Below are 16,768 nucleotides of genomic sequence, written 5' to 3' on the forward strand. Positions count from 1 at the left end.
GTAGTGCCTTAGACCGCTGCGCCCGAGTGGCTGGTCACTCCTTGCATCCTTAGCTTTGTCTATGAATTTGAGAGCGGTTACATTTTTCCAACCCTATCCCTAAGCTTTTTAGAGAAGCAGGAGAGGGGACTTCCCTTATTGTTTCAAACACTGATTGGCGCTTTAATGTGTAACGTAATAAGCAGTACCTTAATTGGATTTCAAACAGCTCGCATACGTTTTTCATTTCACCACGCCCTTTGAGCTATGACGCCAACCAATACGATCCTTTCGTTTCAGTGTAAACGGAAGTGAACAGTGACCAAGAACAACTCTCACGTTAGTGTTTTTATTTTTGTTACTTAGACGTTTATTAACACACTGGAACAAAACATATTCATATTTTAACTGCAAGCCGTTTAATTCGTGTTGAAGACAGGACTTGCTTGATAGATGTTTTCTAAGTAACGCTAGCTATCTGCTAACATTAGCTAACAATGCCAATGGATAACTTTAACGGTATGGGCTTTCACACTCAAATAGCCTCCATTATGGAGATGCTAGCGAATGCAGCCGTTGCAGAGATATGTACACTCGTAGACAACGACTATGCAGTGTTTCGTTTGGAAATAAATCAAAGCCAGAAAGAAAACAGGACATTGCGGAGGAAACTACAGCTACTGGACCTGAAGGTGGCACGGGAACGCGCAGAGAGGACCATTCGAGAGCGCGTCCTCGCCAGTCGTTCCAGTGGTGTCAAGATCCTTGACCGGTACAGAGGAATGGCAAGAGGTACATTTTGCAGAAGGCGGGGGCTGTCGCCCCGTTCTTCTTATCATATAGCTCAGTGTCTGTTGCCCGGTTCTCCTCTGCACATGTGTTCAGATGTGTTAACCAGAATTTGGTGTTGGTCAGTTTTTGGATAGTATGCAATAATTCCCCAGATTACTACACTACATTACTACACTACACGACTATGCAGTGTTTCGTTTGGAAATAACTCAAAGCCAGAAAGAAAACAGGGGATTGCGGAGGAAACTACAGTGGACACCTGTGGACACCTGCTTGTCGAACATCTTATTCCAAAATCATGGGCATTAATATGGAGTTGGTCCCCCTTTGCTTCATGAACTTAGTTCAACTGTCTAACCCAATCAGAACCCAATATACAATTATACAAAGTAAATGTAAACAAACACTATATAGCCTCAAAACATGGTTAAAACTAGAATTGTGATATAATGGATGGTCAGTCCTTGCATCCATAGCAAAAGCGGTTACATTTTTCCAACCCCTTCCCTCAGCTTGACATTGCCCTGTGTAGGATGGGACGGATGGGACGTTAAACGGGTGTCCTGACTATCTGTGGTCACTAAAGATCCCATGGCACTTATCGTAAGAGTAGGGGTGTAGCTATACCCTAGGTCGTTGCTGTAAATGAGAATGTGCTCTCAGTCAACTTACCTGGTAAAATAAGGGTTTAATAAATAAATAAATAAATAAAAAATAACAGCCTCCACTTTTTCTGTGAAAGCTTTCCACTAGATGTTCAAACATTGCTGCGGGGACTTGCTTCCATTCAGCCACAAGAGCATTAGTGAGATCGGGTACTGATGTTGGGCGAGTAGGCCTGGTTCGCAGTCGGCGTTCCAATTCATCCCGAACGTGTTTGATGGGGTTGAGGTCAGGGCTCTGTGCAGACCAGTCAAGTTCTTTCACACTGATCTCGACAAACCATTTCTGTATGGACCTCGCTTTGTGCACAGGGGCATTGTCATGCTGAAACATGAAAGAGCCTATCCCAAACTGTTGCCACACAGTTGGAAGCACATAATTGTCTAGAATGTCATTGCTAAATAAAATAAAATGTTATTTATTTGTCACATGCGCCGAATACAACAGGCGAATACAACGCACCTAACAGTGAAATGCTTACTTACAAGCCCTTATTAACCAACAATGCAGTTTTAAGATAAATAAGTGTTAAGAAAGTATTTACTAAAATAAACTGAAGTACAAAAAATAGAAGAAAATAGAAAAATACAAAATATTTAAAGAGCAACAATAAAATAACAATAGCGAGGCTATATACAGGGGTGGCCGGTACAGAGTCAATGTGTGGGGGCACACGTTAGTCGAGGTAATTGAGGTACTGTAATATGTACATGTAGGTAGAGATAAAGTGACTATGCATAGATAATAAACAGAGAGTAGCAGCAGTGTAAAAATGGGGGGGACAATGCAAATAGTCTGGGTGGCCATTTGATTGGCTGTTCAGGGGTCTTATGGCTTCAGGGTAGCAGCTGTTAAGAAGCCTTTTGGACCTAGACTTGGCGCTCCGGTACCACTTGCCGTGCGGTAGCAGAGAGAACAGTCTTTGACTAGGGTGGCTGGAGTCTGGCAATTTTTAGGGCCTTCCTCTGACACCGCCTGGTATAGAGGTCCTGGCCCCAGTGATGTACTGGCAGGAAGTTTGGCCCCAGTGATGTACTGGGCTGTATGCACTACGCTCTGTAGGGCCTTGCGGTCGGAGGCCGAGCAGTTGCCATACCAGGCGGTGATGCAACCAGTCATGATGGTTAAGCTGTTGAACTTTTTGAGGATCTGAGGATCCATGACAAAATATTTTCAGTCTCCTGAGTGGGAATAGGCGTTGTCGTGCCAGGATTTTCCTGGCATCCGCCAACCCAGATTTGTCCGTCGGACTGCCAGATGGTGAAGCATGATTCATCACTCCAGAGAACGAGTTTCCACTGCTCCAGAGTCCAATGGCTGTGAGCTTTACATCACTCCAGCAGACGCTTGGCATTGTGCATGGTGATCTTAGGCTTGTGTGCGGCTGCGCGGCAATGGAAACCCATTTCATGAAGCTCCCGACGAACAGTTCTTATGCTGACGTTGCTTCCAGAGGCTGTTTGGAACGCGGTAGTGACTGTCCCGTTCTGTGTCCTTGTATGACCTTAGCGGCTGAGCCGTTGTTGCTCCTAGACGTTTCCAGTTCACAATAACAGCACTTAGTTGACCGGGGCAGCTCTAACAGGGCAGAAATTTGACGAACTGACTTGTTGGAAAGGTGGCATCTTATGACGTTGCCATGTTGAAAGTCACTGAGCCATTCTACTGCCAATGTTTGCCATGGAGATTACATGGCTGTGTGCTTGATGTTGTACACCTGTCAGCAATGGGTGTGGCTGAAATAGCCAAGTCCACTAATTTGAAGAGGTGTCCACATACATACTTTTGTATATACAGTACCAGTCAAAAGTTTGGACACACCTACTCATTCAAGGGTTTTTATTTTATTTATACTATTTTCAACATTGTAAAATAATAGTGAAGACATCAAAACGATGAAATAACACATATGAATCATGTAGTAACCAAAGAAATGTTAAACAAATCAAAAAATATTTTAGATTCTTCAAAGTAGCCACCCTTTGGCTTTGCATACTCTTGGTATTCTCTCAACCAGCTTCACCTGCAATGATTTTCCAACCATCTTGAAGGTGTTCCCACATATGCTGAGCACTTGTTGGCTGCTTTTCCTTCACTCTGCGGTCGAACTCATCCCAAATGATCTCATTTGGGTTGAGGTTGGGTGATTGTGGAGACCAGGTCATCTGATGCAGCACTCCATCAATCTCCTTCATGATCAAATAGCCCTTCCACAGCCTGGAGGTGTGTTGGGTCATTGTTCTGTTGAGAAACAAATTATTGTCCCGCTAAGCACAAACCAGATGGGATGGCGTATCGCTGCAGAATGCTGTGGTAGCCATGCTGGTTAAGTGTGCCTTGAATTCTAAATAAATAACTGACAGTGTCACCAGCAAAGCACCCCCACACCATCACATGTGGAGACATCCGTTCACCTACTCTGCATCTCACAAAGCCACAGCGGTCAAATTTGGACTCATCAGACCAAAGAACAGATTTCCACCGGTCTAATGTCCTTTGCCCGTGTTTCTTGGCCCAAACAAGTCTCTTCTTCTTATTGGTGTCCTTTAGTAGTGGTTTCTTTGCAGCAATTTGACCATGAAGGCCTGATTCACAGTCTCCTCTGAACAGTTGATATTGAGATGTGTCTGTTACTAGAACTCTGTGAAGCATTTATTTGGCTGCAAAGACGTATTTATTAATTTTTTACCCCATTTTCTTCCCAATTTCGTGGTATCCAATTGGTAGTTACAGTCTTGTCTCATCGCTGCAACTCCCGTACAGACTTGGGAGAGGCGAAGGTCGAGAGCCATGCGTCCTCCGAAACACAACCCAACCAAGCCACACTGCTTCTTGACACAATGCCCGCTTAATCCGGAAGCTAGCCACACCAATGTGTCGGAGGAAACACCGTACCACTGGCGACCGTGTCAGCGTGCATGCGCCCGGCCCGCCATAGGGGTTGCTAGAGCGCGATGGGACAAGGACATCCCTGCCGGCCAAACCTTCCCCTAACCCGGACAACGCTGGGCCAATTGTTTGCCGCCCCATGGGTCTCCCGGTCGCGGTTGGCTGCGACAGAGCCTGGACACGAACCAGGATCTCAAGTGGCACTGCGACCACTGCGCCTCTTGGGAGGCCCGGGGGCTGCAATTTCTGAGGCTGGTAACTCTAATGAACTTCTCCTCTGCAGCAGAGGTACCTCCTGGGTCTTCCTTTCCTGTGGCGGTCCTCGTGAGAGCCAGTTTCATCATAGCCCTTGATGGTTTTTGCGACTGCACTTGACTGACTTTTGCGTCTTAAGGTAATGATGGACTGTCGTTTCTCATTGCTTATTTGAGCTGTTCTTGCGATAATATAGATTTGGTCATTTACCAAATAGGGCTGTCTTCTGTATACCACCCCTGCCTTGTCACAACACAACTGATTGGCTCAAACACATTAAGAAGGAAATAAATTCCACAAATTAACTTTTAACAAGGCACACCTGTTAATTGAAATGCTTCCAGGTGACTACCTCATGAAGCTTACTGAGAGAATGCCAAGATTGTGCAAAGCTGTCATGAATGCAAAGGGTGGCTATTTGAAGAGTCTCAAATATAAACTATATTTTGAATAGTTCAAAAAAATGTTGGTTACTACATGATTCCATATGTGTTATTTCATAGTTTTGATGTCTTCACTGTTATTCAACAATGTAGAAAATAGTAAAAATAAAGAAAAAATCTTGAATGAGTAGGTGTGTCCAAACGTTTGACTGGTACTATATAGTTTGCCCATGATTTTGAAATAAGATGTTTGACGAGCAGGTGGCCACATACTCTTAGTCATGTAGTGTATCTTGCACAAAGACAATATAATATTCAAGGTTGAGGAGTAACGGATTACATGTAAACCATTACATGTAACGGATTACAAAAATACTAATTGAAGCCTAATCCATTACATTACCAGCTAAAATATTGTAATCCAATTACAGATTCCTTTTGAAAAATTAGATTACTTCGAGGATTACTTAAAAATTCAGAAAATATGTTTTGCGTAAAAATGATTTGAGACCTTTCTGTTTTCTCAATAGATATGTTTCCATCCAATTGGTGACAGATTTTCATGTGAATATTCTGAAATCTGCATTAAGAATGTATGGTCATTTTACCACCAGGGATGTGTTTCCACCAAACAGACTCGTTTCACATAAAAATCAGTGCATGATGACGCATTTTTGGCTTAAATTTCAATACACCGAATAAAAATTGAACGTTCGATGTGTTTACATCGCATTTTAAACTCAACCGATAGTTTTGTCACACAAACTGTTGCGTTTAATAATAGCAAATGTGCCCACTCTGGTCTTGACACGTGCGCTCCAGCCAACAGCTCGCAAATACAGTATGCTCAAACTCGCACACTTTTGATAGACAGCTGCAAAATATCAAAGTGTCACCAACAAAAAACGTAAACAATAGGCCAATAGCAAATGCAGCATATGGCTTACATTTTTCACATGCAAATAGCACTTTTCGGTTGTGCTCAAAGCATGCCATTCTAAGAGCAGTATTTATTTTTCATCTCCAAGCAACTATGAGCCCAATCAGTCCTCCATGACAATAAAATCATAAACAACAGAGTAGGCTATTAAGTCCTTTTTGTTTTTGGGTTATACTCAGGTAAAACAATTTGGCTAATCTATATTTCCAAGTCCTATTCTTAAAGATGAAGGGGTATTGAATTAATTGTAATGACTGGAAATCTGACAGAATTTGGTTTTGAATGTAAACATATAGCCTAATCGTATTATTATGTAGGAGAAAGCAATGGGTTAGCAGAAGCCTACATAACCAACCCATAAAGTAAAATACAACATCCATTTATGGCCAGCAATGTAAACTCTAGCATTGATTTATCCTGCAATAGATGTCATTCAATTGGTAATATTCATTTTTGTCTTCTTCTAATGCCTCTTAAGGGGAAAGTAATCTAAAAGTAGTTGAAAGTAATCCGATTACGTTACTGAGTTTGGGTATTCCAAAAGTTCATTACTGATTATAATTTTGGACAGGTAACTCGTTCCCGATTACATTTAGAAAGTAACCTACCCCACCCTGAATATTCTAACCAGATGCGCGCCACTTTTGGATGCAGATTAAAAGCAGGTCACCCAGTCATCAGTCAGCGCCACGAAGAAACATTCATTGGTTGTTGTAACCACAGCAATATCTTTTTGGGTTGTCGTACACTTAGTGTTATTTTGATTATTGCTTGAACAGTCACCAACATTATATTTGGTTGTGATCTTTGTACAATATCTACTTTGGATGTAGCAGTTGTTAGCTAGAATGCTGACGCTCGTTCACATAGGCTGTAGCAAAGTTAGCCAAAGAGCCATTTTACTGGGCCAAGTTGAAGTCTTTTTTTTAAAGTATAATGCAGTTGATTTGCGTTGATGACACAAACATTATATTAAGCAGGACATTCATATGAGCCTTATAATCCAAAAGTAGTTTGAAATGCATTCCTAAGAAACATGTAAATAGATTTTTTGGGGGGGCTGCGTTCTATGACAACTCCGCCGTGTTCTGCAACCAAATTGCGCATATCGCCCTCGTGCAGCAATGTTTGCAAACACAGAAAGGGGTCTATACCTTTGCATAGACAATAGCTAACCTAACAACCTATTTTCCACCAATCACTTTCTCAGGTGAAGGACATCTCACTGGAGGCGACAGGCGCTTTGAGAAGCCAGCGGGACACAATACATGGAGAGATGACCAACCAATCACTGTTGATGATGGGAGTGGAACCTTAACCCAGCACGTGATAGAGGTTAGGGTAACATTGTTGCATTAATAATTACAAGTACTTTGTAAATCAAATGTGGCTGATTTATTTCAGAAAGGCTCCACTCAGCTATTCACTTGCTTACATGTACATCTGCCATAGGGGAGCTTGTGAGACTTCCCTAGGACATTGTTAACCAATTGTACTCATGTACCGGTAATAACCTCTCTTCTTGTGTCAGTCTGCAGATGCAGAGACTGCAGGTCCTGGGGTCAAGCTGGAAAGGTCTGAAGGAGAGGAGGCTCCACTGCACAGCAGAGACATCCAAACTGGAGTGGCTGGAGCGACCCTTGTAGCCACAGAGGATCCCACCACCGCCACAGTGCAGCCCAGGACCCGACGCAGCATGACGGAGGTCAGTGGAATGCAGAACGCCGTCCTCAAGTCAGAAACAGATACCCAAGGCTTTAACTGTAACACACAGGCTCTTACACACAGGATTTGACCACAGATCAGACTCAGAAAGACTGGGTCTGGGGAGACTGGGCTGTTCTCCTGGTATATCACCAGAGCCAGAGGACGGTTCATTCCCATGGGGATGGTGACACGTTAGATACTGGTGGTGATGATCCGTCTTGTTCTTATGCCACAGAGAAGTACCCTGGAAACATGCCATTGGGTTTAGAGATACAGACTGATCTGTCTAGAGGGGACTGGAACCAGTACAGTAGTAGTGTATACTCTGAAGGGTGCCAAGATAAGAAAGGGGAGGGTCTGGTCGTAGATTAAAGCCTGTTTGTCCATGTACAATGATGACTCAATAGTATACACTGCGGGTGTAAAATAAATAACTGACACCCTTAACATTGAGCTCCAGTCAGTTTTAGAATGGGTGCTAAATATCTCAAAAACTAAAAGCATCATTTCTGGTAAACATCACTGGCTCAACTCTAAACCTCATCTGGATCTATTATTGAATAATGTGGCTATTGAGCAAGTTGAAGAGACTAAACTGCTGGGTGTCACTCTAGATAGCAAGCTATCATGGTTGAAACATATAGACTCAATAGTTACTCAAATGGGAAGGCGTTACTCTGCTTTCTTGATATCTCAGTCAACCAGACAGGTCCTACAGGTCCATGTTTTGTCGCACCTAGACTACTTTCCTGTTGTGTGGTCAGGTGCGCCAAAGAAGAACATAGGCAAATTGCAGTTGGTCCAAAACAGAGCAGCAGGTATTGCACTTAGATCTACACAGAGGGCGAATGTCAAAGTTGAGGAGAGATTGACTGCATCACTGTTGGTCTTTGTGCGAGGTGTTGATGCGTTGAAGGTACCGAACTATCTGTTCAAGCAGTTGGCACACAGTGCGGACACTTATCGGTATCACACAAGACATGCAACCGGAGGTCTTTTCACAGTCTCCAGGTCTAGAACAGAGGCTGGGAAACACACAGTCTTAAATAGAGCCGTGACTAAATTGAACTCTCTGCCAACCCAGGTAACTCAAGATAATAAAAAAATAAAAAATGATAAAAGTACAACAGTGATTGTGAAGAGACACACAGGCAATTTTATGCATTTTGTATTGTATTACGTATTGTATTATGTATGTGATACGTGGTTGGGATACGACTGTGATATGTGGTCTCGCCTGACTATCTTAAGATGAATGCACTAGCTGTGGGTCACTCTGGATGGGTGCATCTGCTGAATGACTCAATTGTAATGTAAATGTAGTGGTATGTATGTACACTGAACAAAAATATAAACACAACATGTAAAGTGTTGGTCCCATGTTTCATGAGCTGAAATAAAATATAACATGTTCCATACGCACAAAAAGCTTATTTCTCTCAAATTTTCTGCACAAATTTGTTTACATCCCTGTTAGTGAGCATTTCTCCTTTGCCAAGATAATCTATCCATCTGACAGGTGTGGTATATCAAGAATCTGATTAAACAGCATGATCATTACACAGGTGCCCCTTGTACTGGAGACAATAAAAGGCCACTAAAATGTGCAGTTTTGCCACACAACACAATGCCACAGATGTCTCAAGGGAGCGTGCAATTTGCATGTTGACGGCAGGAGTGTCCACCAGAGCTGTTGCCATAGAATTGAATGTTCAATTCTCTACCATAAGCCACATCCAACGTTGTTTTAGAGAATTTGGCTGTACGTCCAACCGGCCTCACAAACGCAGACCACATTGTGTGTGCAAGTGGTTTGCTGTTGTGATTAGAGTTCCCCATGGTGGCGGTGGGGTTATGGTATGAGCAGGCATCAACTATGGACAACGAACACAATTGCATTTTATCAATAGCAATTTGAATGCACAAAAATACCGTAACGTGCTCTTGAGGTCCATTTTATGAAGGTATCTGTGACCAGTTGTGAAATCCATAGATTAGGGCCTAATGAATGTATTTCAACTCACTGATTTCCTTATATGAACTGTAACTCAGTAAAATCTATGAAATTCTTGCATGTTGCGTTTATAATTTTGTTCAGTATATATTTATCTATATTATGTATTTTAGTTGTCGCGTTTCCTGCTTGGACCCCAGGAAGAGTCACCGCTGCCTTGACAGCAGCTCATTGGGGATCCTAATAAAATACGAAATAAAAAAGTAAACCGCAGTAGTGTGTCCTTTTCTGCAACAACTAAGAGCGTTGAAGCTCAGACGTGTGATATATAAGGCATATATAAGCCAAAAAAAATCTAACATATTGTGTTTGTACTGTGTAAGTTATAGAATGATCACAAATGCCTATTTCATTACATCCATTCAACTACTTCATGTTTTTCCCAAGATGCTTTTAATGAGAAAATGAATGTAGTTTATCAAGTTCATGCAGAATTGTAGTTGAGACATGTATGTGGTTTTCAGATGGTGTATTCAAAACTTGTTTATGTTTAATAAACACAAAATGGGACTTTTCATTCTAAGACTTCCATTGACAGTCTCTTTAGTATACATCACATCTGATCTCACCCTATTCTGCATACACCCAACAGTAGTTTTACCTTTATAATCAATATACACTTACTAAATATACCTACACATACCCAAACACTAACAAACACCTACTGTACACCTCAAAATAGTTTAGTCAGGTTTGTCTGATGACTTTTGACTTATCATAGCTGACTTATTTACCCACAACATCATATTTACACTGAGTGCACAAAGAATTAGGAACACCTTCCTAATAATGAGTTTAACCCCCTTTGCCCTTAAGAACAAATCAAATCAATTTTTATTGGTCACATACATATGGTTAGCAGATGTTATTGCGAATGTAGCGAAATGCTTGTGTTTCTAGTTCTGACAGTGCAGTAATATCTAACAGGTAATATAACAAATCCCCAACAATTACATAATACACACAAATCTAAGTAAAGTGATGGAAAAACCTCAATTTGTAGGGGCATGGACTCCACAAGGCATCTACAAGCATTCCACAGGGATGCTGGCCCATGTTGACTCCAATGCTTCCCACAGTTGTGTCAAGTTGGCTGGATGTCCTTTGGGTGGTGGACCATTCTGTTGAGCGTGAAAAACCCAGCAGCATTGCGGTTCTTGACACACTCAAACTGGTGTGCCTGGCACCTAGTACCATACCCCTTTCAAAGGCACTTACATCTTTTGTCTTGCCCATTCACCCTCTGATTGGCACACATACACAATCCATGTCTCAATTATCTCAAGGCTTGAAAATAATTTCTTTAACCGGTCTCCTCCGCTACACTGATTGAAGTGGATTTAACAAGTGACATCAAGAAGGGATCATAGCTTTCACCTGGTCAGTCTATGTCATGGAAAGAGCAGGTGTTCCTAATGTATTGTACACTCAGTTTATGTCCACCTTGATGGTTTTAACAACAACAAAGCAACAGTAAACATGTCAAGACAGGAGATCTGCTTGTTCAAAGTTTGGAATTTCAGTTGATTGCTATAGCGCCCTCTTGGGCCAATCAGTGTCATTTTGTAAATGCCAGGGCCCGGTTTCCAAAATGGTGCTAGTGATGAACTTAGCCTTAAGATGCTTTTGGGAAACTGGGCCCAGATCTCTATGGCAAGAAGTGTCTCTGATTTCATCGTGGGGGACAATTAAGTCATTCTGTAACTACAGTATAGGACTCAAACTTGGTGGGGATGGGTAAACACTCCATGTTGAAAGTGTGTTTATTATCTGTGTGTATGTACCTGAGGGAGTGTATGTCTGTGTAATCTGTATCACCTTTCTCTTCCAGGAGGAGGGTCCAGGGGTGCTTTTGGTGAAGGATGAGGGGTGTGAGGAGGGTCTGGGGAACCTTGAGGGGACCATGATCATGGAGGACAACCAGACTACACCTGAACCCACAGAGGAACCAGCTGAGCAGCACAGGACCACATACAGTCTCACTGAGGTGAGCCCACTGTGAACTACTGTCTGAATGGTATTAGGTCAGGACCCGTATCCACAAAGTGTCTCACAGCTGATCATAGATCATAATGAATGAGACTATGTAGGTGGGGAGCTGATCCTTGATCAGTATTTCTACTCTGAGACTCTTTGTGGATACGGGCCCAGGTCTTGATTCATTTTGTATGAATTGTGGGACCATGCCTTTGAATTATCAAGCCATTAGAGTGTCAAGTAATCAATTCAACAAACACATTTGCATAGTACTCATAGAAATCCCTCATTGCCCAATCAGAAGATGCTTCATAGCAGGGTGCTCATATCAGATTTCTTGATATAATATCTTCTCACTGTATCTCTTATAGTCAGTAGACATGGAGGATGGGAAGCCTGATCTGCTGCTGGTGAAAGAGGAGACAATAGAAGACGGACCAGAGAGCATTGATTTGCTGAGTGGACTAAAGATGGGGGAGCAAGGTAAGGGAGAAATACACTGCTCAAAAAAATAAAGGGAACACTAAAATAACACATCCTAGATCTGAATGAATGAAATAATCTTATTAAATACTTTTTTCTTTACATAGTTGAATGTGCTGACAACAAAATCACACAAAAATAATCAATGGAAATCCAATTTATCAACCCATGGAGGTCTGGATTTGGAGTCACACTCAAAATTAAAGTGGAAAACCACACTACAGGCTGATCCAACTTTGATGTAATGTCCTTAAAACAAGTCGAAATGAGGCTCAGTAGTGTGTGTGGCCTCCACGTGCCTGTATGACCTCCCTACAACGCCTGGGCATGCTCCTGATGAGGTGGCGGATGGTCTCCTGAGGGATCTCCTCCCAGACCTGGACTAAAGCATCCGCCAACTCCTGGACAGTCTGTGGTGCAACGTGGCGTTGGTGGATGGAGCAAGACATGATGTCCCAGATGTGCTCAATTGGATTCAGGTCTGGGGAACGGGCGGGCCAGTCCATAGCATCAATGCCTTCCTCTTGCAGGAACTGCTGACACACTCCAGCCACATGAGGTCTAGCATTGTCTTGCATTAGGAGGAACCCAGGGCCAACTGCACCAGCATATGGTCTCACAAGGGGTCTGAGGATCTCATCTCGGTACCTAATGGCAGTCAGGCTACCTCTGGCGAGCACATGGAGGGCTGTGCGGCCCCCCAAAGAAATGCCACCCCACACCATGACTGACCCACCGCCAAACCGGTCATGCTGGAGGAAGTTGCAGGCAGCAGAACGTTCTCCACGGCGTCTCCAGACTCTGTCACATGTGCTCAGTGTGAACCTGCTTTCATCTGTGAAGAGCACAGGGCGCCAGTGGCCAATTTGCCAATCTTGGTGTTTTCTGGCAAATGCCAAACGTCCTGCACGGTGTTGGGGTGTAAGCACAACCCCCATCTGTGGACGTCGGGCCCTCATACCACCCTCATGGAGTCTGTTTCTGACCGTTTGAGCAGACACATGCACATTTGTGGCCTGCTGGAGGTCATTTTGCAGGGCTCTGGCAGTGCTCCTCCTGCTCCTCCTTGCACAAAGGCGGAGGTAGCGGTCCTGCTGCTGGGTTGTTGCCCTCCTACGGCCTCCTCCACGTCTCCTGATGTACTGGCCTGTCTCCTGGTAGCGCCTCCATGCTCTGGACACTACGCTGACAGACACAGCAAACCTTCTTGCCACAGCTCACATTGATGTGCCATCCTGGATGAGCTGCACTACCTGAGCCACTTGTGTGGGTTGTAGACTCCGTCTCATGCTACCACTAGAGTGAAAGCACCGCCAGCATTCAAAAGTGACCAAAACATCAGCCAGGAAGCATAGGAACTGAGAAGTGGTCTGTGGTCACCACCTGCAGAACCACTCCTTTATTGGGGGTGTCTTGCTAATTGCCTATAATTTCCATCTGTTGTCTATTCCATTTGCACAACAGCATGTGACATTTTTTGTCAATCAGTGTTGCTTCCTAAGTGGACAGTTTGATTTGACAGAAGTGTGATTGACTTGGTGTTACATTGTGTTGTTTAAGTGTTCCCTTTATTTTTTTGAGCAGTGTACATATAGCCTACATACAGTAATAGATCTTCAATGAGAATACCGCCTGGCTATTATTTTTTTCTTCATTTTCTTCATTCATCAAATTAAATAAATTCAACTTGTTTACATACAAAAACACACATAATGTATAAACTTGACCAGATAATTCATTTAAAAAAAGTCCATATGTAGAGTTCTCTGCCATGTTTGTAAAGTCTATTTTCTAACCTCTTCCTGCAGGTGGTTGGCTGGAGGATAACAGAGGAGACTGGGTAGCCATCTTGGATTCCCCCTACCAGGAAGGTGCAGCCAAGGGGCCTGGGGACAACATCACTGAGCAGGCGAGGACCAGAGGCGACATAGTGGAAGTCAGTGAATGGGACAGCGTCCTCAACTCTGGGCAGGGGAACAACGCTGTTAGCCACAACCACAACCAGAAACAGACAGTCGGACACAAAACAACGTCCGAACTTAGTGTCCATGACAACAGACTGGCTGAGGCCAGGGCGAGGCGTAGATTTGGAGGTGCCCCTATTCGGCTGGCGAGAACAGACACAGACTCGGCTAGCGATGCGCCGTCCTGCTCCTATCGTTGTGATTCAGAGAGACTGATGGCGCTTCAGGTTGACCCCCTAACAGGTGCTACCTTCAGCCTGCCTTCTATAGGATCTATCAACTGGAACATGGACCCTGCGACAACACAGACACTCCCTGGCCTTCGTCCTCCTCACACTCTCCTAATGTTAAACCAGACCTCAGACAATGCCAGTGCCTCAACACCAAATGGCTACACAAGCCCATTGACAAATGAGAGTAATAGAGATGGAATCAGTAAAGGTGGCAGTGCCAAGGAGAAGCGCTTCCCGTGTTCGTTCTGTGGGAAAGCCTTCAGTTTCCCCAAACAGGTGGAGATCCACCAGAGGATGCACACGGGGGAGAAACCGTTCGGCTGCCAACTGTGCCGGGCCAGTTTCTCCGACTCGTCCAACCTGAAGAGGCACCAGAGGGTCCACACAGGGGAGAAACCCCACAGCTGCCCCCAGTGTGAGAAGAGGTTCTCCCGCCAGGACCAGCTGAAGATGCACCTGAAGGTCCACACGGGAGAGAGGCCGTTCGCCTGTACGCACTGTGGGAAGAGGTTCTCAGAGAGGAGCTACCTCAGAATACACCAGCAGAAAATGCACATGGCCCATGTATAGAGTATAGTGACATGTAATGTAGTATTAGTAAGTTTGTTAATTCTGTTGGTGTTGGATGTAGAAGGAGCTGGATGAGGTGAACTGAGGAAAGAATTAGTAGATGATATGGTTGGTGTGAAGGTGTCTGTAAAAATGCTTCACTGATGAAAAGGGACAACCTTGTCCTGTTGTTTGAATTTTGGTGTTTTATAATTAGTAAATGTTTACTTGTCATGAAGCTGTGTGTAATATAATGTTTAAACCTTTTCCGAAGTATTCTAAAATGAATTTGATCAAAGTGAGGGTACCAGATTTACAGAAAAGGTCAAGTGTTACCATACAAAAACCCTTGATTTCAATGTTCATCAAATCAAACTCTTTTTAATTACTCATTTTAAAGCAGTCTTTTTAATTACATTTTTTTAATCATCGCTTTGTCTAATAATTCACTGTGTGTTTTTTAATAGAATGCCAAAATATATTTTTTTATAATTTATTTCCCTGAGACTCCACTGAAATGCTCAGTCTGATCGTGTGGACGTTAGGAATCAAATTTGAATATGAAATGATATATTTACATACACAGCCCTGATTGTCTGATAGGAGGGGTCTAGATAACTTCCACAAGTGTGTAGGCTACTTTGTCTTGTCATCAAAACAAAAGTAATCTTAATATCATTGTTGTACGTTTTCCAATAGGTCACCAAAAGATGCAGGACCAGAACAGAGTTTTTGCGTGGTGGACCATCCTGGTCTATACCCTGTCTGCCGTGTACTGTAGATATGTGGTAGTCGTGGAGTAGGGGCCTGAGGGCACACAGTGTGTTCTGAAATCTGTGAATGTGTTGTAAAGTTTTTATTGGATAAACTGCCTTAATTTTGATGAACCCCAGGCAGCAGCTAATGGGGATCCATAATAAATAAAACAATTCATTGCCGAATGCAATGATTATCTACAGGGCAGACTATATGGTATAATCTTCAGTATCATCAATAAAGCATAGAATCAATCAGATCAAGCGTTAACTGGCGATACCGGATGTTTTTGTGGTGTCGGAGGTGGAACTGCGCTGCAGCTGTCAAATCGGTGAGCAGATGCTCTTGTGATTATGGTCACGAAGCCACACCCGCCCCCTCGCGTTAGTTCAAAACAAGGAAGTGTAGGCTATGTAGAAATGATTACATTCAAATTGAAAAATCATTCAACTAAATAATGAGGATCTCTATCATCCTAATCGAGGTGTAGATTACATTTTACATTCCAGTGTTCAAACTTGTAAACAAGGCTGCATGTTATTTCTGTTAATGCGACTCCGTGCAGCCAATGGCAATGTCCACTTTAGTTATAATGCTAGGAGCCCCTTGTGGATTTGACAGATCTAACACAGTTCCACCTCAGACACCACCAAAACAACCGCTATGTGAATGTTGACAACATTTTATGAAATAGACTTTGTGATGATACTGGAGATGATAACTGATTTATATTTTTTGAATGAATACACATTTTGGAATGTTTTGCTGTTGAAAGTAAATAAAGATCCAGATTGCAATGAAGGATTGTTGTCATTCTTCATAAATGATCCTTTCAGTTATTGACATAACATAATAAACAGAGCGTAAACACGGTTATAATGAAAGTCTAAATCATGGCATGTAATTGTCTTTTCATGTTATGTGCTCAAGCCAGACGGATTACCAGGACGTGTACTCAAAAGCATGTGCGGACCGACTGGCAAGTGTCTTCACTGACATTTCCAATCTCTCCCTGACTGACTGTAATACCTACATGTTTCAAACAGACCACCATTGTCCCTGGGCCCAAGAAAGCGAAGGTAACCTGCCTAAATGATTACCGCCCCGTAGCACTCACGTCGGTGAGCCATGAAGTGCTTTGAAAGGCTGGTCATGACTCACAACACCATCATGCCGGAGACCCG

General features: G+C 43.1%; 1 protein-coding gene across 1 annotated transcript; it reads left to right on the forward strand.

Moving 5' to 3' along the window:
* The first annotated feature begins 284 nt into the window (after nt 1-284).
* On the forward strand, nt 285-16,385 carry LOC145850204 (uncharacterized). Its single transcript, XM_014209242.3, has 6 exons — nt 285-771; nt 7,112-7,236; nt 7,433-7,606; nt 11,454-11,609; nt 11,971-12,082; nt 13,891-16,385. The coding sequence occupies exons 1-6, from the start codon at nt 477-479 to the stop codon at nt 14,847-14,849; spliced, it is 1,821 nt and encodes a 606-aa protein (XP_014064717.2). The 5' UTR covers nt 285-476; the 3' UTR covers nt 14,850-16,385.
* The last annotated feature ends 383 nt before the right edge of the window (nt 16,386-16,768 follow it).

Source organism: Salmo salar, chromosome 08, assembly GCF_965601325.2.
Source record: "Salmo salar chromosome 08, fSalSal1, whole genome shotgun sequence".
Lineage (NCBI taxonomy): Eukaryota > Metazoa > Chordata > Actinopteri > Salmoniformes > Salmonidae > Salmo > Salmo salar.

Coding starts and splice junctions, on each gene's coding strand:
- LOC145850204 (XM_014209242.3), top strand. CDS start 477: ATGCCAATGGATAACTTTAACGGTATGGGCTTTCACACTCAAATAGCC. Junction 11,610..11,970: donor CCACATACAGTCTCACTGAG/GTGAGCCCACTG, acceptor TATCTCTTATAG/TCAGTAGACATGGAGGATGG. Junction 12,083..13,890: donor ACTAAAGATGGGGGAGCAAG/GTAAGGGAGAAA, acceptor CTCTTCCTGCAG/GTGGTTGGCTGGAGGATAAC.